This window comes from Anticarsia gemmatalis, chromosome 5, assembly GCF_050436995.1.
Source record: "Anticarsia gemmatalis isolate Benzon Research Colony breed Stoneville strain chromosome 5, ilAntGemm2 primary, whole genome shotgun sequence".
Lineage (NCBI taxonomy): Eukaryota > Metazoa > Arthropoda > Insecta > Lepidoptera > Erebidae > Anticarsia > Anticarsia gemmatalis.
The window spans coordinates 13,470,186-13,482,628 of NC_134749.1; the positions used below are offsets into that span (position 1 = coordinate 13,470,186).

General features: G+C 35.1%; 1 protein-coding gene across 3 annotated transcripts; it reads left to right on the forward strand.

Moving 5' to 3' along the window:
- Positions 1-904: 904 nt before the first annotated feature.
- Positions 905-11,865, forward strand: ABCB7 (ATP binding cassette subfamily B member 7). Of its 3 annotated transcripts, none has more exons than XM_076114851.1 (14): positions 905-1,075; positions 1,182-1,287; positions 2,302-2,432; positions 3,546-3,750; positions 4,182-4,348; positions 4,936-5,065; positions 5,490-5,638; positions 6,129-6,303; positions 6,875-7,032; positions 7,495-7,658; positions 8,073-8,202; positions 8,685-8,813; positions 9,424-9,570; positions 9,931-11,865. In XM_076114851.1, the coding sequence occupies exons 1-14, from the start codon at positions 920-922 to the stop codon at positions 10,159-10,161; spliced, it is 2,178 nt and encodes a 725-aa protein (XP_075970966.1). In that variant the 5' UTR covers positions 905-919; the 3' UTR covers positions 10,162-11,865. The 3 variants fall into 3 exon arrangements, with proteins under 3 accessions (XP_075970966.1, XP_075970967.1, XP_075970969.1); XM_076114852.1 differs by having other exon boundaries at positions 2,332-2,432; XM_076114854.1 differs by having other exon boundaries at positions 2,356-2,432.
- The last annotated feature ends 578 nt before the right edge of the window (positions 11,866-12,443 follow it).

Here is a 12,443-nt window from a genome sequence, read left to right on the forward strand (position 1 = left end):
AAGCATGTATCCACATGAATCAAAACCATTGATATTTTACGAGTCCTATCATCGTTTAGTCACTACTCAGACGCACGTAGTAACCTGTCTGACTAATATAACATGTCTCAAAAATCTAGGACAGCCATCTAAATATATCTCAAACGATCAAAGGGTATTACGCGGATGCGGAAGAATTGCATATAGATATTTTATCGAGTCGACAACGTAACAGCCCATTAGCGTATTGGGGTTCCTTGGGAAATAATCTTTTGTTATTTTTTCGGTTAAAGTTTTGATGTGCTTTTGTAGCAAGTAGGGGCTACAGAAGTATTGTCAGTAACACAGTACACAGAAGTGAGCATTGGATAAGGGACTGCAAGTCGTGCAAAAATTATAATAATGATTTATCAAAATATTGTGTAATAAAATATGCACTATTATAAGTAAATAAAAAATTTAGTAAAATTATTGTAGAGAAGTCATAAAAATAAGAAGACAACTGTAGCCCCTCATCTCGTCTTCATCCATCGCGCTCTCTTATGTTATATTTAATATGTGAAGGAACCTGACATAAAACTCATATTCATGCTTGACCGATTTCCTTATTGATACCAATGAGTTCCATTATGATTGTAAATATTTTGACATTGGAAGTGGATAGTTCCAGAAGAACACTTTTTGAAAATATTAGTAAGAAGACGATTAATTATTACTATTTTTAACTTTATGCGAATTTGTATATTATAAAAAATTAAAAGTAAAATTAATGAAGCAACTCAACGGCAACAAGTCTATTTTTATGAATAGGTCTGAATTATTTTAATTTATTGGATTATAAACAAAAAGAAATAACACTAGGCTTATTTTTTGTCCGTCCTGAAAAGTGGCAACACTTTCCTTATCTTGTCAAGTGTCATTTTGTTGTCAGTCTGCCACCATGGCGGCCGCGCTGCTGTCAAATAAAAAATTGCATAAATTCATCAAAAACAATGTAAAATTATCGAAGTCTTTATCAAATATCCAATCAAATATATTAAGCAGACCGCAACTGAACTCAATATGTCGAGAATGTGCCGCTGCCAGCCATTACAGGGTAATTTCTTAAAACAAACAAACTGTTGATAACGAGACGTATTTTTAATGGTTTTATTGGTTTTTCTTAGTGAAATTGTGTTGAAAGTGAGGTTATATTGTTCTAGAATTATTCTACTACACCGCCACCGGCTGGTGGGGGTCCGGACACGGCGAAAAATGTATTGGCGGCAGTGTTGGCAAACAAACCAAAAACTGGAAAAATACCAGTTGGTAAGCAAACTACGACATTAATAACTTCTCAAAGGTACAACAGAGACCGCAAATATAAGTTTTGAACACTTTCTGAATTAAAGATTTTCCAGGAAATGTTAAAGTTACATAATATTTCATAATGACCTTGTTGGGAGTGCTAATTTAATCGTTGTTGTCGTATCTTATGTACCTACTATCAAGGTAACTGAAGGCTGAGGTATAACAGGTATCTACTTCCAAAATAATTGGTCAAAAACGGGTTCGATCCCCATCAAAACAAAAATTATATGTAAATTTTTAAAGACATAATAGTTTCCTTTAATGATAATACTCATTTACATCTAATTCAAGTAGAAAACATAGTTTTTTATATTCCTGATGTATTGCTCATATTGCCACTATATTCTAAAGCTAGAAGTTAGATTTTTGTAAACCTTACTCATTTGTTTTGTTATAGAATAGATTACCTTGTTTTGTTAAACCGTAAACCGCATTGCATTCCTCTATTTTATTTGCTTCTGTGTATGTCTTGTTTTTTTCTAATTCAACACTATACTTCACAGGAAACGTAGTAACACACAGATGTACATAGAACGTAAACACGTATTATTTCTTACGCTACTTACTATGCATTTTTTGTCACTAATACTTGGTTGGAACGCAGCTCTTTGTTTTATCCTCTCATCCGTATCCCGCATGTGTCCTAACCAGGGTTCGAAATCACTAAGATAATTATTTTTCCTTGATAATTATCTGGCTAATATTGTACAACATGTACATTGCTTCATTTGGCCTAGCTATAACAAGATTTTGTGATAGAATTTTTAAACAAAAATATTTTTGAAAGGTGAAATTTTAAGCAACTTTGTAACTAGGTATATGTTGTATATACCTATTTTATTATCAAGGAATATTTATTAAAATATCAATGGTAATTATCACTTCGAACCCTGTTCCTAACCGCTTGTTTTCTCCCTTAACGTAAACACCTATCCCGTTAAACGTTTCCTGACGTTATTCTCCCCTCCTTAGGTATCCAAAAAAGAGACTGCTTTCACCCAGGTGCGTCTGTTTTGTCTCGTGAAGATATTAACCTGGGGGATGCGAAGCCGGTTACCGGGATGGATATGATAAGGGGCATGGCGGAATATGTATGGCCTAAGGTAAGATATTGAGTTTATCTATCTAACTAATGTGTTTTTAATAAGAAAACAAATGAAATTGACAGCTGTTATAAGCTACAGTGAAGCCTAAATAAAATTAAACATTACTTAAAGGACTAGATATAATGAAATGTAATATAATAATGATTATATACTGAGTTATTTTTGCAATATATTTACTTTTGTGTGGTTTACTTGATATATGTTTATTTTAACTTTAATCAATGAAATTATCTATAAGTGAAAAAAGTAATTAAGATAACTTATTCAGCCATTAATGTCTGTGAATGAGACTGTAAAATGTTATTTAGTTGTTAATAATACTTGTAAATAAGTTTTTTCAAGACATAGTTTCAGACATACATATTAAACTAATGTACTTGATCTAGAATTTAACTTATCTATCAGTAAATTTAAAATCCTTATCAATAGAACAATTTCAACACCTTATGAAAATGATCATACAATCAATAGTGAACAGTACAATTTGCAAGTCATTATTTACTTTGTACATTTGGTATATTTTAACTATCATGGTGTAACTAATTTAAAGTAATTTATTATGTATTTAACAGAATTCTTAAGCAACTGGTTTTTAATCTTTATTTGGTTTTAAATACTAGTATAGTTTTGTAATTGTACTAACTAATTATGTAAACTAAAATAAATACTTTGAAGTCTAATGCTTCTTGCATTTTTGCTTATTAGAAAATATTCTATCATTGATGACAATATTTATGCTGATCATAACAATTTTATCATACATTTTTCTTTCATATTTTGGGTTAGTACACATACAAACCTGTTGGTTCGTCATTAGACACCATACATCTTTGTTCCATTAAGTTATTCTGTAAGCATAGAATATTGTATTGCATCTTAAGTGTGTACATTACTAAAGAGTCTTTCCATTTCAGTATTCATAAATAAGCTATAACTTGAATCAAGACCCAGTAAAAAAAATTGTTATATCCCATCAAATGGTTATAAATTAGCCTAATTTGCTTACAGTTAACCACTAGAGTAACATCTACGACACATTAGAAGCTTTAGCTATAAGCAATTTTGACTCAAATAGCAACAGCCAAAACTAACTCCATCCTACTCCCACAGGACAACCAAATGATCCGCAACAGAGTGATGCTGTCCCTCTCACTCCTGTTCGGTGCGAAGGTGATGAACGTGACGGTGCCCTTCCTCTTCAAGTACGCGGTGGACGAGGTGAACGCGGCCAGCGTGGCGCATGGAGACGCGATATTGGGGATGGCGACTGTACCACAAGCTTTAGGCACTACCGCGTTCAGTTTGTTGTTGGGATGTGAGTATATTTTAACTTAAGTGTAGGTTTTGCTACTTATTTGGATAGACCTTATTTTCATATTGCATTAGGTTATACCCGAATGTGTATTAAACACGCAGGCTTTTCGTTATTTACCTGATAGCCTTCTAAAAGGTGAACTTTAGACTTTTCCCGAGCCGGGATTTCAACCCGAGGTTTAGTGATCAGCAACCCAGATCATAGTGGTAGTTCTCATAGTCACTTATTGATAAATTAAAATTTGTGTAATTTTGCCGCCTAAACAAAAATAATTCTTATCTAATTTTGTAGCAAGAATTGTAACATTTTTTATGTTGAAAAACAGAACCAATGGTCACTTTTCATATTATTATTATGTTCTCTATAAAATACTTATTTACATAATATTTCTATCAATATGAAAACTAAACCAAACCTTCATAACATTTCAGATGGTATAGCCCGTGCCGGAGCGGCAGGTTTCAATGAACTCCGCAACGCCGTCTTCGCTAAAGTAGCCCAGCATTCTATTAGGAAACTAGCCTGCAATGTGTTCATACATTTACATAATTTGGACCTTAGCTTCCATTTGGGAAGACAGACTGGAGCACTTTCTAAGGTAAGTTTGTTTTATCATTTTAGTATAGCAAGCATCCATATTTATGCAGTAATAGCGAACTAAGAGAAAATTTTATTTCTCTTTTCACTACTATTTCTACTAAATATCAAATATGAGAACATCGACTTTATATCAATATAGATTGAATTTTAATTTCACTGATTGATGTCATATGAATAATTGTCCTGTATACAAAAATCATTCTAAGGATTGCTACTGAGACTCGTGTAGTTTAATCCAGTCAATTAATTTACCTTTATTTATTTGTTCTGACAAATCGTAGTACTAACCTCTTACACCTTTTCCTCGCCTTTTGGCATATCAGCACGCCTATTGTATCCAAGGGCAGAGGTAGAGGTTTGTGAAATACACACATGTTTTGCCATTAACAATGCAAGTTTCATGTAATACAGGCAGAAAAATATTCTAAACAAAATTAGAAACGAGCAAAAGCACCTTGCTCGAACCGGGAATCGAACCTGTAACCTCGTGATTAGTAGTAGTATACACTACCAACCGCGCAGAGGCAGTAATAAAGAACTTAATAGCATACAAACCTTGACAATGTCTTCTTCTTTTACTTACAGACAATAGACCGTGGCTCCCGCGCTATAAACTTCGTACTATCAGCCATGGTGTTCAACATTGTACCGACCATCTTTGAACTGACGCTCGTCTCCGCTATATTGGGATTGAAGGGAGGACTCGCTTTTACTGGTAAGTGCATATTTATATAAACGTACATAAAATTACTCCCGTTATACCCGAAGCAGTAGGCAGGGATTGATATTAAATAGATCCGCATTTCGCCATTTACAATGTTTGGCCAATGTAATAGGGGGCAAGCCTATTGCCATATACTGACCTGACTTTTATCGCAAATAGTTTTATATGTATAAATTAGTTAAAAACCAATAGCACTTTGCTACCTTGGAATCAAACCCAATGGTCAGAACTCGGATGCACTAGTGCACTACCAACCACGCCAAAGAGGCTTTCAGATTCCATAGTTAGATCTTCATAGTAATAAATATATTTGTAACTACTTGTCTTGTATATATAAGATATGTACAACTCACACACAGTATATTATGTATGTATTATTGAGATTCAATTATTTACCTACTTTGTTTGTTTTCAGGTCTGGCATGGGGTTGTGTAGGCGTGTACGCAGTATTCACACTAGCTATCACACAGTGGCGTACGAAATTCCGCGTGCACATGAACAAGGCGGAGAATGAAGCGGGGAATAAAGCTATCGACTCTCTCATTAATTACGAAACTGTGAAGGTAATTTGACTATTGCTGTTTCTTTCTAGCTTGTGAATGGGTTGTGTGTGCGAGGTAGATGTCAATATTATGTTAAGTAAGTAAGGAAGGAAGTTATCGACTTTCTTGCAAAAGGACTCTGTTAAGTGTCTGTTAGTTCGGCTTCTGTGGCGCAGACGTTAAGGTAGTCACCACGCCATAACTAGCGTGTCGAGTGGTTGTGGGTTCAATTCCACAATGAACAAATATAGTGTGACCCATAAATAGCTGTTTCGGCTTTAATTGTTCTTTGTGTATGTTTGTGAAAGTCCTCTCGACGCAAGAGCAATTCTCAGTGCGGGATATATGACTTAAAAAAAACTATAATAAATATTAACCTAAGACTTGAAGCTTATATTATTATTATTCATTTATATTATTTTCATATAATAAATAATGTATTGACCAAACTAAAGCTAAAATTTAACTGAAACTCACGCAATCATTTAATATAATCATATTTCAATTCCAGTATTTCAACAACGAAAAATACGAAGTGCAAAAGTACGACGATTCGCTGAAGAAGTACGAGTTCGCATCTCTCAAGACCGCGTCGAGCCTCGCGCTGCTGAACTTCGGACAACACGCCATCTTCAGTGGAGGACTTAGTATCATCATGATCATGGCTGCTAATCAGATAGCACAGGGTATGTACTGGATATGTTAACTATAGGTTCGTAATGAGGCCGTTACTGTTCGCTTGTGGCTGCTGGATTGGATGGCGTTGCAGTGTACATAGGGTGGTAAAAGGTCAAAATACATTAAGTATTATGTTCAGTCCGCCTCCCTGGCGTGTTAGTTAAGGTGATCGTCACGCTACCGGTCAGAAGGTCGAAGATACAGTGTGTCGGAAGGTCGTGGGTTCGATTCCCACACAGAACAAATTTTTGTGTGTTCCATCTTGTTGTTCCGGGTCTTGTTGCACTTTATGTCAGCTATTTGTATTTTCATAAAACTCCCCGTACTATCCCTGTACTGCAAAAATTTTGACTTGCTACCAGATTCTCAAACATTTTTTTTCTTAATTTTTCTATTGAATTATAAAGCTTCGCCTAAATAAATTACTATTTACAATTATTATGGCAAGCTTATTAACACTTCTAAAAATCTACCACATATCTGTTTTTAAACTCATCTTATTCCATTTCTACTATTTGTTACTTAAAAAACTCTTTCTACATCACTTCAAAACCTAATTTATACCATTTTTTCTCGCAGGTAACATGACAGTAGGCGACCTAGTGATGGTGAACGGGCTGTTGTTCCAGCTGTCCATCCCGCTGGGCTTCCTGGGCTCCGTGTACAGGGAAGTGAGGCAGGCGCTCATAGACATGCAGACCATGTTCACGCTCATGACTGTACAGTCCAGGATACGGGTGTGTGTTTGTTATTTTAAAGAGTACAGTTAAAAGATTGGTGTTAAAAGTGTCTTAAGTGTTAATCTGTATCTTATGTGTTAATCTGTATTTTATGTGTTAGTTGTAATCGATGTATTAAATTTCGTCTAAATTCGTCCAGTAGCTTTTTATTAAAGAACTCGTGAAACAACGAGAAAGACACGTTGTGTCGATCGGGTTCCTCTAAACGTATTCAGTTTTGTCGCCCGTATAGTCTGATTAATGCCGAATCGCATTTGTGTTAAGCAAGCCTTACGTAAACAATTCAAAACTCTTTAATATAAACTCAGGCAACATTATTTTTGGTTTGACCGGCATTCGAACTCGTGTTTTCTACACAGAATTACATCTTAAAAAATATTTTATTTGTATGGTGAATTATTAATCCTATCGGTAATCTATTACACATAGTTTTTAATATATTTGCCTTCTATTTTCTAGGAGAAATCCCAAGCGCCAGCATTGAAAGTGGACCCGAGCACAGCGACGATAGATTTCAAAGACGTGAGCTTCAAGTACATTAACGGCAAGCCGATATTTAACAACTTGACCTTCAGTATACCGGCCGGCAAGAAGATTGGCATCGTGGGTGGATCGGGCAGTGGGTGAGGAAAAATATTTTTAGAATAAGACTAACTAAATACTTACATAGACTAAAGACGCCACTTTTTACGATACCTCGAAGCTATTTTCTTTCTTTAAATGAACCTTAATTGATGACCGAATCATCCGAGCTTTTTATAATAACGCATAGTCTACGGATTTGACGGGGTTGATGACCTCCGTGACGCAGTGGTTAAGGTGGTCGCCACGCCATTGCCAGTATGTCGGGAGGTCTTGGGTTCGATTCCTACACGGCCCAAATATTTGTGTGATCCACACAGTGAGCCAAGACAGTTGGTCAAACAGAAAAATAAAAGAGGGCCACATTGACATGTGTAATTATAGTTTTAGATTTATTTGTTAATACATTTCTGTTATATAAGTATTAATTTAACGTAATCTTTTTAATGTTACAGTAAATCAACAATGGTTCGCTTACTATTCCGTTTCTTCGAGCCACAATCGGGATCTATCTCCATAGCGGGACAGAACATTCGAGACGTCGATCTAGCGAGCTTGAGGAAAGCTGTCGCTGTTGTACCACAGGTGACAAATACTTTATGTTGCTGTAATGTAGCTGCTATCAACACTACTGAACACACTTTGGTCATAACATAAATTAAATCAATATATTAAGGTGCTAATAAACAAGATATAAATAGTATTGGAGGCATGATGGGAGCATCTACTTACATAATATAAGTATTGAAATCATAAGAGGCATTTCAAGTACATAAGGTGGTAAGGAAATACAGTTAGCGAAACGTAATTGCTGATCCCATACAAACCTTGACCCAGCAGTTACAAGTATAATTATTATAATGAACCTATATTTTCCCACTGCTGGGCATAGGCCTCCCCCAGCTCTGCACTGCAAACGATGTCTGGCAGTTTGTATCCATTCCACACAAACATAATATAATAATATGTTATTAAAAAAAAATTGTTCTTAAAGAATTGCGCGTGATAACAATTCGGTGATCTATTTATATTTATCTAGATTTTGACAATAATTCTGTGTGTTACAGGACTGTGTGCTATTCCACGACACGATACTCCACAACCTGCACTACGGAGACCTGAGCAAGCCTAAAGAAGACGTGTTCAAGGCTAGCCGGATGGCTGAACTACACGACTCAGTCAATACTTGGCCTAAGGTAACAAAAACATCCTTACATTCTCCCTACTTGGCAACTTCACATGCCTTCATATCTCGCCGCATCACTTCTGTCCACGTGGTATTGAGGCGCCCTGTTGGCCTATTTCCGGGACTACGAAAACTACGGCTTGCACAGTTTCTGCAATAAAAAAATAATAAAGTTCAGCGGTATGCGGAATATCATAACATTGGTAGCCTAAAGTTTGGTAACAAAGTAAATTAACTAGGGTAATCTTAAAAACCTTTTCTTTAACGTCACTTACCATCAGGTAAGGTAGGAGACAAATACCTTATCTCAAATTGGAAAAGAAAAACCGTCCCTAATAAACAGACTGCTTATGTCTCTCAGTTCGAGAACCTATTTTTTTAGACAACTCCCGCACTTAGAATTACTCTTGTGTTGCAGGGAGTTTTCAAATTTACAAACAACGAACAAAAAGTACAACCATACCGGAAAGAACTATTTGTGGATCGCACAAATAATTGTTCCGTGTGGGAATCGAAACCACGACCTCCCGTCGCAATGGTAGCGGCGTGGTGACATTAACCACTGCGCCACGGAGACAGTCAAGAACCTTCTATTAAATATAAGTGTTATTTTGTTGCAGGGCTATGAAACTCAAGTAGGTGAGCGTGGTTTGAAATTGTCAGGCGGTGAGAAGCAACGTGTGGCCATCGCCCGCGCTATACTGAAGGATTCACCTATTATTGTGTTTGATGAAGCTACGTCCAGCTTGGATTCTTTGACTGAACATGTAAGTAAAAAGTTCTTTAGTTATATTGAAATAAGCCAAATTTACAATTATGCCTTTATACGATTTAGGAACATGCAATCTTTGAAAGCTTAACAACAGAAAATTTATGGAACTCGAAATGTCTTTTTTAAAGTGGTCTTAAAAGAGATATTATGACAATCACTTTTAACTGTGTAAATAACTTTAGAAAATCGTTCTTAAGAGATCTTCTAACAGTTTTCAAAGGAATACATGGTCCTCAACAAACTTGGCAATTTACTGAACTCGAGTAGCCACTCCGTTGCCCTCTATCTAAAAGTGGAAGCAAGAGAATATGTGTGTAACCCTCATCGCTTGAAATACATTTAAATTTATTCCCAGGCCATTTTGCAAGCCCTAAAAGCCGCGACAGTGGGTCGCACGTCCATCTGCATCGCGCACCGCCTGTCCACGGTGGCCGACGCCGACGAGATCCTCGTGCTGGAGCGCGGCAACATCTCCGAGCGCGGCACGCACCAGCAGCTCATCGCCAACCCGCAGTCGCTCTACAGCCGCCTGTGGGAGAAGCAGAACAAAGATGTGCCTATACTACCTACCAACAAGCCTAGTTAAGACTGCTGTTCATACGATTAGTGATTGATTGTGTTGAAAGAATTTATATGTTGTTGGCCTTACGATGCTCTGTTCGTGTATTAAGACGGCCTTATATTGGACGATTCTGATCTGCTTATGTTGCTGACACTGTTTATTTTATGAAAACATAATATAACTACATCGCATATACACAGATACAATAAATTGGTGTTACCATCATCAAAAACAACGATGAAATTATCAAAAAACAGTAATTTGGTATGGTAACACTCAATTTATTATGTGTAGTTACGTCACTTATATCTAATTATGTTCGAACTATTGATTATCAATACTAAAGCAAATCTATGTAGTTTTGAAACAGAGCTCTCTGGCTTATAAATTTAGTATTGTATTGTAAAATTTCTGACATACACAATAATATTTTCGATCCGATACTCGAACCTGTCACCGTAGATTTCGATTATGTCCGTCGATTATTGATAATTTTATATAACACATCACTTCGCCATTTTAAACGAAACGAAAAATGTTTGAAAATCATTGATCGTATGAATTAGAATATTAGATAATACCACAAGTGTTTTATGATAAAATATGTATCTAAATTAGTACATAATTGTTATATGATTGTTTTTATATTGTTATTCGATTGGGTTAAAAATTTATGAAAGTCGTGGCTTGATCTGTCCTTTTAAACATTAAAAGATTAGAACATGTCATCTTTTCTTACCAAAATGATTTGAAAAGTTTACAAAATGTACGAAAATAATGTCTATTTAATTATGTACAAAGATATTTATTTACATAAATTGAACCTAAACTGACCTCTTATACTAACAATTTAGTGAAATAATAGGAAATAAATTGTGACGCACGGAAGTGCTACAGCCAAGTTACGAAATATTTGTTTGCAAAAAAGATTTCCAAAAATGTTACAGAATTGCGTTATGTATGCAAAACGTAGTAAAGAAAATTTTGAAGTTATTTATTTCACACAAGCTTCGGAGTGCAGCTCCTCATTTAAGGGTTAAAAAAACTGACTGCATCTTTATTATCTTACTGTATGAACTCAGTTGATTCAGTTCCTAAGCCTTAAAAATCGAACACACAGAATTGCTATTGTAATTATCGAAATTTCTTTTGTTAGTTAAAAGCTACGAATATTATTGGTAATTTTCGAATCGTATTTTTATTTTATTGCGGTAATTTCACAAATATTTGATAGATTTAAAAATCAATACCAAAATTATTTAGTTGTATCAATATGAGTCTGAAAGACGTTTTGTTTTATATAGTTTATTTTTTTATAATAATGTGTATTGCGTTGGCGCCTTAGCGTAAAAGATAGACTTACCTTATATTGTTGAACAGATAGATAATGAAACTAATTATTCTTCAACGATTCAACTTCTTTCAAAATGTATGAAAAGGTCAATTTATAATAAACATTATAAAAAATAGAAAAGATAAAATAATTTAGACTCAAGGTGAACCTGACAATACATTTTTGTCTCTTGATTACTAACCGAAAAGTTAGCAATATACCTTATATCCTTCTTTTTAAATAATCAAGTTGTTTTTCAAATGACTTGGCTGTATTTTACGCAAGGTCCAGCGCAAAGCACTGACGTTGACGTGCAAAATGTAATGTAAATACAATGTCGATGCGCGTCGTGTACAGTAACTTGTTGAATAAGTATATTATTTTGGTTACTATAACATTTGTTTTATTTATTACCTACACCTATACATGTGAATAAAGCAACAGGTCTCAACCTATACCCGTTGGAAAAGGGCGTGCTGTAAGTACGTACAAGTTAAGAAACCACACCCAATTTTTAAAGTGTCACCACACGCGATATGGTTAGAAAGATTTTTCATGTTAATCAATTAGAATTCGAACCCACTTTGTAATATAGAACCCTGAAATTCCGAACTTAACCATATATAAACTTACCGCGCGATTGAATTCGAAATTACGAAATTTTGTCAAGCAAGAAGCAGCACACAGACATGCTGAGATTTAAGATATAATTTTTTAAATAACCTGTTCCAAACGTTTTTATATAATTGGCATTAAATAAGATTGCATTTCTAGTAGAATCGGCTCTTGTAAAATAATAAAATCACGAGTAAATATAAAATTCTACCGTCGTAATATCCAAACATTTTACTTCTAGGTAGGTACTTAGGATGTTCTTACAAACACACGTCTGACTTTCCGCAGCAATAATAATGGTAGGACATTTTAATTCTCCAATTCCCTGAAACTAATCCTTTTTCTATCAAAACCTATT

Coding starts and splice junctions, on each gene's coding strand:
- ABCB7 (XM_076114851.1), top strand. CDS start 920: ATGGCGGCCGCGCTGCTGTCAAATAAAAAATTGCATAAATTCATCAAA. Junction 1,288..2,301: donor AACTGGAAAAATACCAGTTG/GTAAGCAAACTA, acceptor TCCCCTCCTTAG/GTATCCAAAAAAGAGACTGC. Junction 3,751..4,181: donor GTTCAGTTTGTTGTTGGGAT/GTGAGTATATTT, acceptor ATAACATTTCAG/ATGGTATAGCCCGTGCCGGA.